The sequence below is a fragment of the Leptonychotes weddellii genome, chromosome 15, assembly GCF_054177405.1.
Source record: "Leptonychotes weddellii isolate Sample4059 chromosome 15, ASM5417740v2, whole genome shotgun sequence".
NCBI classification, from domain to species: domain Eukaryota; kingdom Metazoa; phylum Chordata; class Mammalia; order Carnivora; family Phocidae; genus Leptonychotes; species Leptonychotes weddellii.
Window position 1 is genome coordinate 31,447,770 of NC_138383.1, and position 14,764 is coordinate 31,462,533.

General features: G+C 40.5%; 1 protein-coding gene across 1 annotated transcript in view; it reads right to left on the reverse strand.

Annotated features, from left to right (window-relative positions):
• Positions 1–14,764, reverse strand: part of ACACA (acetyl-CoA carboxylase alpha) — a 236,136-nt gene that overhangs the window by 156,851 nt on the left and 64,521 nt on the right. The window contains exons 10-14 of the mRNA XM_081805979.1: positions 13,686–13,796; positions 7,938–8,147; positions 4,027–4,197; positions 2,770–2,931; positions 2,244–2,407 (exon numbers count right to left, since the gene is read on the reverse strand). Coding sequence (XP_081662105.1) covers positions 2,244–2,407; positions 2,770–2,931; positions 4,027–4,197; positions 7,938–8,147; positions 13,686–13,796 — 818 coding nt within the window. The remainder of the gene's footprint in view (positions 1–2,243; positions 2,408–2,769; positions 2,932–4,026; positions 4,198–7,937; positions 8,148–13,685; positions 13,797–14,764) is intronic.

The following is a 14,764-nucleotide window of genomic DNA, read 5'->3' on the forward strand; positions in this document are numbered from 1 at the left end:
GACAGACTCTATTTGGGTCCACCTTATATTGCCATCACCAACAGATATTCAAAAAATATCTGATGAATGCAGTGAATGAAAGAATGGACAGGGGTGCCTGGGTGGCTCAGTCAGTTAAGCGGCTGCCTTCAGCTCAGGTCATGATCCTGGGGTCCTGGGATCGAGACCCACGTCTGGCTCCCTGCTCAGTGGAGAGCCTGCTTCTCCCTCTCCCTCTGCCTGCCACTCTGCCTACTTGTGCTCTCTATCCCTCTGTCAAATAAATAAATAAAATCTTTAAAAAAAAAAAAAGAAAGAAAGAATGGACAGAGGAAATAGCAAGAACAAAGGGAAAGGGGAACAAAAACATGGGTCGTGTTCAGGGAACATTATGATTGAAGCAGAGGATATGAGGACAGGAACCAGTGACAAAGCCACTTATTGAACAAATACTGACTGAGCACGTACTATGTCCAGGGGAAACAGCAGCAACAAGGCAGACACAGTCCTGTTCTTGTGGTATTTGGATTACCATCTATGGGAAATAATGCTGAAAATGGGGATTGAGGTTATTCTGGAGGACAAGAATATGAACACCAAGCTGAAGAATATAGATCTAATGTTATGCAGAGAGGAGAAACGAACTGAGTTGAAGAATGAACTTCTGGCATGTTGTCAAGAAGCAAGCTTATTATAGAGACCATATATATTTTTTAAAGATTTTATTTATTTATTCACCCTAGTGAGAGAGAGCGTGTGCTCAAGTGTGTGCACACGTGGGAATGTGGGGAGGGGGGGAGCAGAGGGGGAGGGAGAGGGAAGGAATCTCAAGCAGACTCCCCGCCAAGCACAGTGCGTGACGTGGGGCTCGATCCCAGGACCCTGAGATCAAGACCTGAGCTGAAACCAAGAGTTGGACACTCAACCAACTGAGCCACCCAGGCGCCCCTGAAACCATATTTTTTATATGCTAAAAGTTAACCCTAGTTAGCTTTACACTGTAGAGGAATGTACAGATTAGATCAGAAGGTAAGGAGCAAGGCTTCTGAACCAGATTAGAGGATGTGGCCTGTAGAAAATACTCAGCGGTCTCCTTAATTAGGACTATACACGTAAATACCAACAGATGCCCCTCTGGGAATGTAAATGAGTGAGGCAGAATCGGTGGGGGCTGGATGAACAAGAGAGTTCATGTTTCCTCTAAAAGCATCAGCCATACAAAGCTTCAGTTAACTTTTGCCAAGTGGAATATAAAAGCAGTGTTGTCATTATCATCCCATTTTTTTAAAAAAGATTTTACTGGGGTGCCTGGGTGGCTCAGTCATTAAGCGTCCGCCTTCAGCTCAGGTGATGATCCCGGGGTCCTGGGATCAAGCCCGCATCGGGCTCCCTGCTCCACGGGAAGTCTGCTTCTCCCTCTCCCACTCCCCCTGCTTGTGTTCCCTCTCTCGCTGTGTCTCTCTCTGTCAAACACATAAATAAAATCTTTAAAATAAATAAATAAATAAATAAAATCTTTAAAACAAAAAAAGAAAGAAAAGAGACAATTAAAAAATAGAAAGCACTAGTTCAATTTTTGATAGATATTCTAAAATATCTGAAGTGTAAAATTACCTCCTAGAGCCCTACTTTTCAGGCAAGCAGAACTTCTTTTAATATTTTATGTTTAATTAAGATAAATAAAATAAAAAATAATATTCAATGTTTATGTTTAATAGAATATTAATAACACGATATAGCAGTTATATGTGTACAAGCTGTGTGTATATTTCATAGCACGCTGAGGACTCTTATGTAAACAGTGTGGATAGTTCCCTTATGTCATTTTCATGTAACAAGCAGTTTATTATTTTAAATGGCTGTAGGACATTTACAGCCATACCTTTATTTTGATGACAAATAGCAGATCTTATCTATGATTTCATACCGTGCCAAGCTCTTGGTCAAGAATTTACCTCCCCCACAAAACAATACTGTTTCTATGGAAAAATATTATTTCTTTAAAGCAATCAATTTTATAAATTTATCAAAACTATTTGAAAGTAAAAATACTTGAAAAGACTCAGAACAAAACCATCTGCCAAACACTGCGTAATTTAACACAACATGAATGCAAGTACAATTGAAGATATATTTCTTCCAAAACATTGTCCATATCAGTACCTTTGTAGCAGGTAAATGATTCACATTCCCAAGCTCACACTTTCACTGAAGATTAGCACAAATTTATTTTTTTAAATGCAATCAAATGTTATTATACTCACGAAATTGCTTCCTCTCTGTTTTCTCCCCAGGAGAAGCAGTGACCAAACTGAGAATCAGCAAATTCATGAAGGCCCCCTGCAGCAGCAACACTAAAATAACCCCAAACGTTCTTATTGCTACGGAAATTCAGTTCCTGAACTGTTCCTGAGCTGGGCTTAAAACCCTGTTAGAGAATGAAGAATATGAGAAACCATATTATATTTCTAAGGAAGAGAACGTTTATATGTTCATTGTTTCGGCTCTGTGTTAATCACATAGGGAAGCAGAAATGATGCACAAAAATCAGAAAGGCTTAAGGGCCAACATTCAGTACTACAGACCCAATGAGGACTCTATAATGACTAAAGTTGGATTAAATGGTCAACAGAGCAGTGATCACCTATTTGTCTGCTCTGATGAGACTTCTATAAATTTCCCTCTCCAGAGGAAGTCCCAAGATTATTGCAGAAGCAGGCCTCCAGATACCATATTGATAGTAAAGTTCACAAGAAAAAAAAAGTATAAACCTTTTAAGTGATAGGTTACCTCATCTGGATTTTCACTGGTGATCCGAGCAGCAATAACATGGCCCCTTGGACAAGGAACATGAGCAGAATTTTCAAAATCAATGGGAGCATCGCCCCAAGGAGATACCCCATACATCATACGAATATCCTTGATTCTGTATAGAGGGATCCCCATGGCAATCTGAAAGGAAAAACGTCACTCAATTTTCATGGGTACTTTCCTTAAAATGTGGAGGCTATCAGATTACCTGTAAGATATTTCATTTTAGTAAGCCCAACCTAAAATGTTCTATTGTAGCCTGTATTCTACAACAATCAAATAAGTAACCCTAGTTGTGTGTGTCTACTGACATTTCTCCATTAAGGGAGCAGGATTAAAATATAGAAGGGAAGAGTCAGTGTAAGTGACTATCCAAGAAGTTCAGACAGCTAAAAAGTCCTAACTGTGTCATAATTATTCCCACAAACCACTTAGAAAGTAAATAAATCTTTAGTACTTCATGGGAATACAGAAGGACCTCCCATTGTGGGTAAAGACGTGTTAAATACAAATAATACCAAACCTCACCATTAGCCATTACTGTTTCCCATAACATTTGTTTCCTGGGCCAAATGGAGAAAACAAGATTGACAACTAGCACTTTAAACATTACAAAAATAAACAGGTGCTACCAGAGTCTTGCCAGGAAAAACTTCCACCACCACCCTGATGTGGAATTGCTTCATTACAGAACACGAGTAAAAAAAGGAGTGGAGGACAAAGTTGTAAAGTTTTTTACAATTAATTGAATAAAGCATATTATTTTAGGGGCGCCTGGGTGGCTCAGTCATTAAGCGTCTGCCTTCGGCTCAGGTCATGATCCCAGGGTCCTAGGATCGAGCCCCGCATCAGGCTCTCCCATCAGTGGGAAGCCTGCTTCTCCCTCCCTCACTCCCCCGACTTATGTTCCCTCTCTCGCTGTCTCTCTCTCTGTCAAATAAATAAATGAAATCTTAAAAATTAAAAAGCATATTATTTTAAGAATTTCTTTCTAAAATGTGACAGTTTCTATCAGACGTGTCTGGCTTAAAAAACATGATAGTATTACTAGATTTGTACCACATCAGTAAAACCAGCTCACACATCACAACCCATACAGCACGAGATGAACATGAGATGAGACTTAGATAGGAGGTGCTTCTCTCTTATCAGGCACCGGTTAAACCCGTTCCTTGGGCATCTCGGACTTTCGAACTCCTGCAGGCAACTCGCTCAGCCAAGATCAAGGTGATTCACCTGGAGTTGTGCTGCGGGGAGGTTGACATCAGCCACCATCTCTGTACAAGGGTGTTCCACCTGCAGCCGAGGATTCAGTTCCAGAAAGTAGAAGCTTCCATCCTGGCTGTAGAGGTATTCCACAGTCCCAGCACTCACATAACCAACCATTTTGGCAAGTTTCACCGCACACTCAAAGAAACATAAGTCAACGTAAGTATCTCAACCTTGATGAGCTGGTGGACCACTGTAGCCCCTCCCTCTCTCCCTGACTCAAATATCCACCGTTTTTAAGAGCCACCAAAGGCTTTCAGCCACATAAGAGTAAATTTCACCCTCCCTGATTACTATACAAGGCCCCTAAGACATGGATGGCAAACTCAATCCAGAGCTGGGGGAAAACTGTTTCTCACTTGGGATCACAGACAACTTCACCCTCTCAGGTGTAAGTGTATGCAGGCAAAAACAAAAGCCGCCATGGCAGACTATTTAGTGTGCCCTGGTTTTTAGTATTCCTACTAATCTTCCTAGAAACATGGCTGTCCAGCTAGAGACTAGATTTTCTAACCTCCCTTGCAGCTAATTACTAAGTTTTGACATAGTAATGTCAGCATTAGTGAGTAATATGCATAAGCCCTGAATCAGGTTTTGGAAAGGAAACTACTTATCCTCTATTCCTGTCTTTTCCCCTCCTGTGCACTGGAACACAGTCATAATAGCTCAAGCCAGTTTCTACCATGCAGATGAGAACATACTAAGAATGGCAGAACAAAACAGAAAGAACCTGAACTGCAAGATGGCCTCAGGAAGCAGAACTGTCCTACAACCCTGGAGAGCTCACCTGAGATTATGATGGGAAGGAAAGATAAACTTCTACCTCAACAAGGTCATTTTATTTTTTGGATCTCTTTATTAACTGCTTAACCTGTAAACTAATCAATACAGAAATTATAAAATTCAGGGCGCCTGGGTGGCTCAGTCGTGAAGCGTATGCCTTCGGCTCAGGTCATGATCCCAGGGTCCTGGGATCGAGTCCCACATCGGGCTCCCTGCTCTGCGGGAAGCCTGCTTCTTCCTCTCCCACTCCCTCTGTTTGTGTTCCCTCTCTCGCTGTGTCTCTCTCTGTCAAATAAATAAATAAAATCTTAAAAAAAAAAAAGAAATTATAAAATCTAGGTAGGATGCTACTATTTAAAAAAATTAGGGGCGCCTGGGTAGCTCAGTCGTTAAGCGTCTGCCTTCAGCTCAGGTCATGATCTCAGGGCCCTGGGATCGAGCCCTGCATCGGGCTCCCTGCTCAGCGGGAAGCCTGCTTCTCCCTCTCCCACTCCCCCTGCTTGTGTTCCTTCTCTCGCTTTGTCTCTATCAAATAAATAAATAAAATCTTTAAAAAAAAATTAAAATATGGGGTGCTAGCTTAGCAACAGAGTAGTGGGTAGCAAGGAATCAAATACTGCAGACTGAAAGAAAAGGTTGTGGCCTCATTGTTAGGCATAACAAAACATTCAGTAAACTGTCTTCCACAATAACTTGGGATGGCAGACAACACACTAAGTAAGCCCTAAGAAAAAGTTAGATAAAGTCAGAATGTGAAAAAACCCACTGCTTTTGTACCCCAAAACCAGGTTAGATTCTCACCCTGAAGCAACCCAGTATCAAAGATCCACTAGTAGAGGAAAACTTAATGTATCTAGAAATTTTGGGAGTGTGGTTACTCCTACCTGAAGCTGGGTGCAAGCAAATAATCCAGAAACTTAACTAAGTTTTGAAGGAATTGTATTTCTAAACATACCACAAACCTGGCCTTGAAAAGCCTGTGATTGATAACTAGAGTAGTATTTGTGGCCCCACTCTTGCACCAGCTCTGCCAAAGAAGGCATTGTCTCTAAAGCCCAATCCCAGAGAAAACTCAGTGAGGAAGAACTTCGCAGGGAACGAAGCCAGGTACTTCAGGGACGATGGGCAAGGGATTTACTACCTGAGAGCAGAACCAGAGGCAGCGAGAGGGCTAAATGAAATCACCACAATTACTCCCTAGAAGGATCTGCTAACTGCTATGGACCAAGGGGAGTTATCCTGTTCATATTCCATCACTGTATATTGGGTAGATGCTGGAGGGAGGAATGACCGGGGGTAGATAACTTGTATTTTAGGCCACTGGCCCGTGAAAAGCCACATGAACATTTAATGCAGAGAAATGTACATGACTTAGAGATCCTGGACTCTGAGCTGACTGTAGTAACTGGTTGGTACTTTGGGCTGTCTTCTTTGGGGAAAGACTAAGTATGTTAGTAAGAAAGTGAGAAAAGGGGTATGAAAAGATAATGGGTAGCCAGAGGAGCAGACTGAGGCAGATTATTAAATTATTAAATGCCCTCCAGCGATTTTTCTGTGTGTCATTCATCTAGTAATTGCATCTCCTGAATTTCAGCTGAGTATATGGCCACCCAGTTAGTGACTACAATTCCCAACATCCCTTATAGCTAGGTGTGATTGTGTAACTGAATTTTGCCCAATGGGATATGAACAGAAGTAATATGGGTAACTTCTGGATCACATTTTTATATGCTTCCCTCCTAGTCCTTTCTCGCCTCCTCCCACAGGCTATAGTATGAACCTCATCTTGTGAGGAACCTTTAATCATGAAGATAATAACACCTTAGAGCAAGGGTTGGTAAACATTTTCATTAAAGAACCAGATAGTAATTATTTTCAGCTTTGTGGCCTATATAGTTTCTGCCACAACCACACAACTCCGGCATTGCAGTGATAAAGCAGCCAGATCAGACATAAATAAATTAGCATGGCTGTGATGCAATAACTTTTTATTTACAAAGTTAGCAGGTTGGATTTCGCTAACAAGGTGTAGTTTGCTGACCCCATTCCTAGTGAATGGCACAGCAATAAACCTGGGTCCCTGGTACTAACTCATCTTGCAATGATGGTGAGAATGCGAAAGAGAATTTATACCTTATTAAAGCCACTGAATTTTGGAGGCCTCTTTTTTACAGCAGGTAAAGAAATGATTCTTAATAAATTCACACAATGTATAAATTAAACTTCCAACACAGATGACCATATATTTAGCTTATTTGAAATTCAGGAGAAAAGAGATGGAAAACATATTTCCGATAAGATGACTCAGTCACTATTCCAGAAAAGCCCATGTTCAGACCCTTAAACTACAAGTGCAAGACTGCTGAGAGATTCTTTTCTACACAAAAATACAGAATATATAAACTTTGGAGATGCGTAGAGGACCTTTTAAGAGATAATGGATTTCAATAAATACATCTGAAGATTCAAAAAATGGAACTACCTGATTATCATGAGCTTATTAAAAAAAAAAAAATCAGGGGCACCGGGGTGGCTCAGTCAGTTAAGCATCCACTCTTGGTTTCAGTTCAGGTCATGATCTCAGGGTCCTGAGAGAGAGCCCCATGTCGGGTTCCGTGCTCAGCGCTGAGTCTGCTTAAGATTCTCTCCCTCTAGGGGCACCTGGGTGGCTCATTCCATTGAGTGTCTGCCTTTGGCTCGGGTCATGATCCCAGAATCCTGCTCAGTGGGGAGGCTGCTTCTCCCTCTGTCCCTCTCCCTACCCCTTCCCCTGCTCAAGCCTTCTCTCTCTTAAATAAATAAAATCTGAAAAAAAATGTTAAACAGTAAGATTAAAAATCCCCAAACATTTCTTTTCTTTATCCCTACTCAAAATAGTATACTAAATAATTTTTTTCAAAAGCGTTAACTAATTGAGAGCCCGAAATGTTTAGAGGGAGAACGGTAGAATCACTTTTCCTTTAGGAAAAGGATATAATCTTATAAATTATCTAGAACCACTGTTTGAAATTCCAGTATTCTCAGACTGGTATATGAATTGAATGAGTAGTAGTCCTGTGTAAGAAAACAAAACTTACAGCTTTTCATATACACACCTGTTCCATATGTTCAAATACTGCTGGAGTAGCGATAGCAGCAGGTGCTTCCTCAATAATCTTCTGATGCCTGCGCTGTACAGAGCAGTCACGACCAAAGAGAGAGATAGCATTGCCATATTGATCTGCTAAGATCTGTACCTCCAGATGACGAGATTGTTTGGCTAGTCTCATCACAAATATAGGAGATCCAGGGACTTCAGCTTGAACCTATATTAGAAAAGGAAATAAATTCTTAAGTAGTAAGCATTTTTTCTATCCTGATAAGCTGCTTCAATTTCAACAGGCAGATGCCTAGAAGTGTCAGGGACCACGTGAATTAGTAGGAATACAGAAATGAATAAAACATAGCTCATGCCCTCATCTATTTTTAAGATCCTGCATTCTTAGTTATATAACTGATATTACTTGGTGACTGTGAAACACAGGAACATCCAGTGTGTTACAAAAGTGAAAAACAAAATAGTTTGAAAAGACACACACACACATCCCACAAAAGGGTGAAATACGGCCATCAGCGGCAGACAGCCAAATGTACACCCTGCTCCAGACGAGGTGCCTTCCTGGTTCGCATTCTGTCACAGTGTTGTAGTCGAAGGACTTGGATCTTCAGTGTGGAGGCACACTGCCCCTGGAGATAGAGTTCTACATTGGCAGTAGTTTTCCTGTAGCTCTTTTAAAGATCATCCAACGTTTCCTGGCTTCCACTGCTTTTACTGAGATGTCAGCTATCAACATATTGTTACTCCTCTGAAAGTAACCTTTTACAGCTGCTTTAAGATTTTCTTTCTCTCTTTTTTTAGGAGGGGGCGAGGTAGCAGAGTTACTCTGGTAATCTTAGATGTGGTTTTCTCTGTATTTATCCTGTGGGGCTCATAGTTTTTTATTTTTTAAAATCTGTGCTTGGTATCTTTTATAAGTTCAGGATAATTCTTAGCCGTTACCTCTTCAAATACTGTTTCTGCTCCATGATGTCATCAAATATTGCTTCTGTTCCATTCTCTCCCTCCTCTGAGATTCAAAGCCCAAGATGTTAGATCATTTCACTATATCCCATATGTCTTTTATGCTGTTTTGCTATGTAGCAAGTCTCCCCAAGACTCAGTGGGTTGCTTAGGACATCAATCATTTTATTTGCTCATGATACTGTCCTCATCTGGGCAGTTCTTCTTCTGGTCTTGCCTGGGGTCACTTGTGTGCATATCATCATCTGGTAGTTCAAGTGGGGCTGAATGGTCTCACTGAAATGTCTGGTGACTTGTGTTGACTGTCGACTGGTAGGTCCAGGGAGCCTTGACTGGAACAGCTCATCTCTATAGCATGTGGACTCTCATCCTCCAATAGGGCTAGCTCAGGCTTCTTCCATGCAGTGTTCCAAGAGGGTAAGGGCAGAAGCTGCAAGACTTCACAAGCTCTAGGCTCTAGAATTTACACGACACCACTTTTGCCACATTCTAATGGTTTAAGCAAGCCACAGGGCCAGCTAAGACTCAAGGGGTGGGAAAAGAGATGCCACCTCTTGATGAGAGGAAAGGCAATCACATTGCAAAAGGATATACATACAAGGATGGGAGGAGTTATTGCGGCCATCTCTGCAAACAATCTACTATGGTCAGCCCTCTGGCCACAATAATTCATATACCTCCCACATGCAAAATTGACTCACCCCCTCCCAAGACCCCCAAAGTCATCCAATCATGGCATCAGGCTTGACGTCCATTTTCTCATGAATCATGTCCAGATGCGAATGAGACTCCTTGGGTGCAGCTCCTCAGGTACAGTTTCTCTTGATCCAACGATCTGGGAACTAAAAAGACAAGTTATCTGCCCCAACACCCCCAATATTTAATGATGAGATGGGGAAAGGATAACTGTAAAAGATATTCCTGTTCAAAGAAGAGAGGATGGGAAGTACACAGCAGTCACTGTTCCATAGCAACTCTGCATCTCAGGTTTCCTGACTCTAGGGACAGGGAAATTTTGTTAGGCTCCTTGTTCTGCTCCCTGGGAGTGATTTTCCTAATCCATGGCTCTCCTCTGCTCTTAGCTCTGCCCTCTGGGTTCCTAGCTCTGTTCTCTGACAAATCTCTTTTTTTATTGGAAATGACTGATATTTACAGCTGAATAACTTTCTCAGTCTGCTTCCTGTTTATAGAAAGTTGAAGAGACACAGAAGCCTCTTTGAAGTCTGAACTACCTCTGTCCCTTTTGGATCCTTTGGTGTAATCATCAGTACAACTTTCTTGAAAATGTTGTGGGTTTCCTGTGAATCACACTGGGAGGTTTACTCCCTGCCCCAAAAGATCTGTAACTTTTCTGCACAGACATCTCTATACTTTGGGCATATCAGGCTGCTGTGGGACAACACCTTTAAGATTCTTTGAAGCTCTTTCCTGTTAACTGAGAGGGTAATCTACCCGGTGGTGTCTTAAATATTTCTGAGGCCTTAAAGGATCTCACAGGTATTCTTTACTTGGCCTTTACCCTGAGGTCACTTTTCACTTTGAAGATCTTTCGCCAGGTGGAGAGACTGGGAATGAGAAACTATTTTCAAACTCAACAAGCTTGAAACACCTTCATTAGCTCATCTCTCTCTTATAATTCCTTAGCATTAAGTAACCAGAAGGATTTAACAGATGCTTTCAACACTTTGTCTAGAGATTTCCTTAACTAGGTCCATGAGTTCATTAAATACATTCTCTGTCTTTCAAGTTACCTCAGACAATTGTTTTGTCATTATAAAACATGTGTTAACCTTTTTTTATCAGACTCTACTATTAATTCCCTCACAGCCTATCCAGCCTCCACTAACAGTCTGTTCATCATTCCTCCAGCCTTCATGAATAATCTCATCATTTTTTTGGCCTCCACCTATGAGCCAGTCTTAAAGCCAGTGCACATATTTTACTTTTTTGTTGTGGCAGCATCACACCTTTGGGGTAGCAATTTCTGTGGCAGTTACCCACTGATGCCTAACAAACCACCAAAAATTTAGTAACTTAGGACACCGACCATTTTATTTTATTTGCTTATAGCAATTTGAATGGGGCACAGTTGGGTAGTTCTGCTGATCTTGGCAGGAGCTACTCATGCAGCTGTAGTCATCTGGCAACTTGACTGGGGTTGGATGGTCTAATAGGATCTCACTTGCTTGTCTCAAATGTGATGCTGTCAGCATGTAGATCTAGGAAGTCTCAGCTGGGACAAATCATCTCTACATCATGCAGCCTCTCTTTCTCCAAAAGGCTAGACTGGTTTCTTCACTTGTCAGTATGAGGCTCAATTCAAGAGGGCAAGGGCAGAAATGAGGTTTAGACTTCAGAACTTATACATCATTTCTGCTACATTCTCTTGGCTAAAACAAGTCATAGGGTTAGCCAAACTTCAAAGAGTGGGGAAAAAAGACAGTCTTTCTTGATGGGAGGAGAGGCAAAAATCATAGAGGTCTGTATAGAGAGATGGGAGGAGTCATCATGTTCATCTTTGCAAATAATCTCTTACATGCTCTTTTCTGTATTTTTCATCCTTTTGTCTCTTCATGCTTCGGTCTGAATTTTCTTCTATCTTCCAGTCACTAATTCTCTCTTCAACTGCATCTAACATGCTATTAAACTCCTCTATTGACTTCTTATTTTTAGTTACTGTATTTTCAGTTCTAGAATTTGTTTCTTCTTTATCGTTTCCAGTTTTCCAACCAAATTCTTATCTTTAATTTCCTTGAATACATTAAGTATAGTTACTTTAAAATCCTTGTCTGATAGATCCATTACCTAAATTCTCTGTGGGTCCCTTTAAAACTGACTTTTATTTTTCTTGATTTTCAGTCATGTAATTTGATATGCTTGCTTACTTTGAAATGGCTATTTGAAACTTCATTTGAAAAATAAATAGAAATAATTTGAGGTTCTGGATGTTATTATATTTGCTTCTTTCTGGTGGCTAGTGACACTAGCAATCCTAGAACCCCTTGCGTGAATCAAAGGTTGAGTATTTTGAAGCTGAGATTTAGTCCCTGTGAAGGTTGGTCTATTTCCAGTTTATTTTTACTCCTAAGGTATAGTCCCTTCAAGATCCCAACCTAAAATGTGGGAGGGTTTCCCAGGGAATCCTCCTTAGCAAACTCTAAAGGCTAAGTTTTATCCTTTTAGTCTTGTAAAACTGTTGAAAACTCCAATCAGCTTTTTAACTCCTTCTTCTCAAACCAGAAGATATCTCTAGGGAAAAAGTGGTCTCAAATGCCACCTCCTCAGGTTTCCTTCTTCTCTTATACCTTAGCCCCATTACTCTTTATTGTCTTGAAAGGTTTCTAATGCCTTAAAATAGATTTTAAAAAAAAAAATTTGTCCAGCTTTTCTAGTTTGTTCTCAATGGGATGATTGGTTTGTTATTTAATTAATCATTATTGGAACTTGAGGACTTTCACGTAAAACTTCCTAATCTTAGTGTTCTAGATTCTTCAACTATTTGATTCCACAGTAATAAGTAGTTTTGAAACATCTAAAGGACTTGTATTTTTAAAAAATTAACATGCTTTTTCTTTTGCTTCTAAGAGCAAAAGACCTTTTCTTTAGACCCCATGAGGCATTGATCTACCTATGAAATTAGATAAACTACAAAAGGAATATAAAGAAAAAGAAGGGTAATATTTGAATTTTGACATTCAAAATAGGACAATGCAGCAAAACAACACCTTTATCACCTTTATCAGTTTGCTGTTGAATGGTTTTAAAAAAAAAAGAGGGCAAACAGAAGGTGGCTAGAGACACTAGTAAAAGATTGTGCAAAGTAAAAATGCTGGGAAAAATAAGAACAGTGGGAAGCTAGGAGAGTGAAAGGCCAGAATGTGTCCCAATTTTCCTTTTTCTGATTCCTCTTTTTCTGGTAGGAGAAAAAAAGTATGAGTCAAGTATGTGAGGGTAGCTCTAGGGCAGGAAAGAAGAGACTTTTGTCTACCAATTATCTAAGATTCTGAAAAGAGATCATTTTTTTGGCCTCCACAACTAACTTGTAGTATGGCTACACCACTTGGCTGCAAACCAGAGGGTTAGACGGACAGAGATTTGAGGTTTAGCTTTCCTAACCATCCTCAGTTATAGAATGTGAACCTGCCATAGGGTGTCGCGTGTGGTGCCCAGGCAGCACAGACTAGGGTGTAGACTGCAGAGCTGGCCCGGTAGTTGGTACACACAGCAAAAACTCAGGAGCCTGCAGCCAATTTGAACTAAAGTAAGATAAACTCAATCAGAGAGCCTGAGTCTGGCCAAGCCAAGAGCAACCAGAATAAGAGTTAACCGCATACTTTACAGTGACAGCAGAAGAGGGACACAAAAAGGTAGAAAGGCACAATCTTACTTTGCACAATCTTTTACTAGTGTCTCTTCCACATGCACCATACAGGGAAGAGCTATCTGAGAAACTGAGCACTTTTACACAGAGTGAGGAACTATTGTTTGAGTTACCTTAGTGAATAAAACCTTACACTGAACTGGACATTGCTAATAAGGAGGTAGGAGCTAGAGAGAAAGACTAGAGTACTTACAGAGAAAATTAAATATTTTCTGGACATCCAAATTATATGATGACTTATTATCTTCTATTTTATTGAGGTATAATTGATATACAACATTATATTAGTTTTTGGTGTACAACGTAACAGTTTATATATATACTGTGAGTTATATCATGTATCTCTGATATATCTCTGACATACATGTAAATTCAAACAAACAAAAACAACTTGTATTCTACCTGTCTGAAAAGGTTAGGAAAGTCATCTGCATTGTTGACTTTTCTGATTCCTTTCCCTCCTCCTCCTTCTGAGGCCTTGATCATTACTGGATATCCAACTTCCTCTGCTGCCTTCAAGAAAAAAAGAGAAAAATGGAAATAAGAGTAGTATTAACAGGGAAGGAGAAAACTGGCACCTTCTCCCTTTAAGAATGCTGTCATTGGGGGAACCTGGGTAACTGACTCTTGATTTTGGCTCAGGTCATATCTTGAGCCCCATGTTGGGCATGGACTCCGCTTGGGATTCTCTCTCTCCCTTTCCCTCTGCCCCTCCTCCTGCTCAAATTCTCTCTTTTGCTCTCTAAATAAAAATAAATAAAATCTTAAAAAAAAATGCTGTTGTTGGTAGGTCCGAAAGTAGTAAAATAGAAAGGTCCTGAAGACATAGGTGAAAAACAAAAGTAGTAACATAGGTGAAAAAAAAAAGTAGTAACAGTATTTGTAGCATTAGGTTGAAAAAGAAAGTGCCCTTTTTTTGTAGGTTAAAAAAAAAAAATTGTTGAATACTGGCATTTTCATATGGTTCAACCTAAAATAATCCCATATACATCAAAAACAAAATAAAACTATATGTTTATGGGGCACCTGGGTGGCTCAGTCAGTTAAACATCCAACTCTTGATTTTGGCTCAGGTCATGATCTCAGGGTCATGGGATCAAGCCCCCATATCAGGCTCCCCGCTGAGCATGGAGTCTGCTTGTTCCTCTCCCTTTGCTCCTCCCTCCATTTGCGCTCTCTCTCTCTCAAATAAATAAATAAAATCTTTTTAAAAACTTATATATTTATATATGATTATGTATGCATTCATACACCCACATATCAGGGTATAAAAAAAAAGTCTAGGGCGCCTGGGTGGCTCAGTCGTTAAGCGTCTGCCTTCGGCTCAGGTCATGATCCCAGGGTCCTGGGATCGAGTCCCACATCGGGTTCCCTCCTCGGCGGGAAGCCTGCTCTCCCTCTCCCACTCCCGGGGCTTGTGTTCCTGCTCTCGCTATCTCTGTCTCTGTCAAATAAATAAATAAAATCTTTAAAAAAAAAAA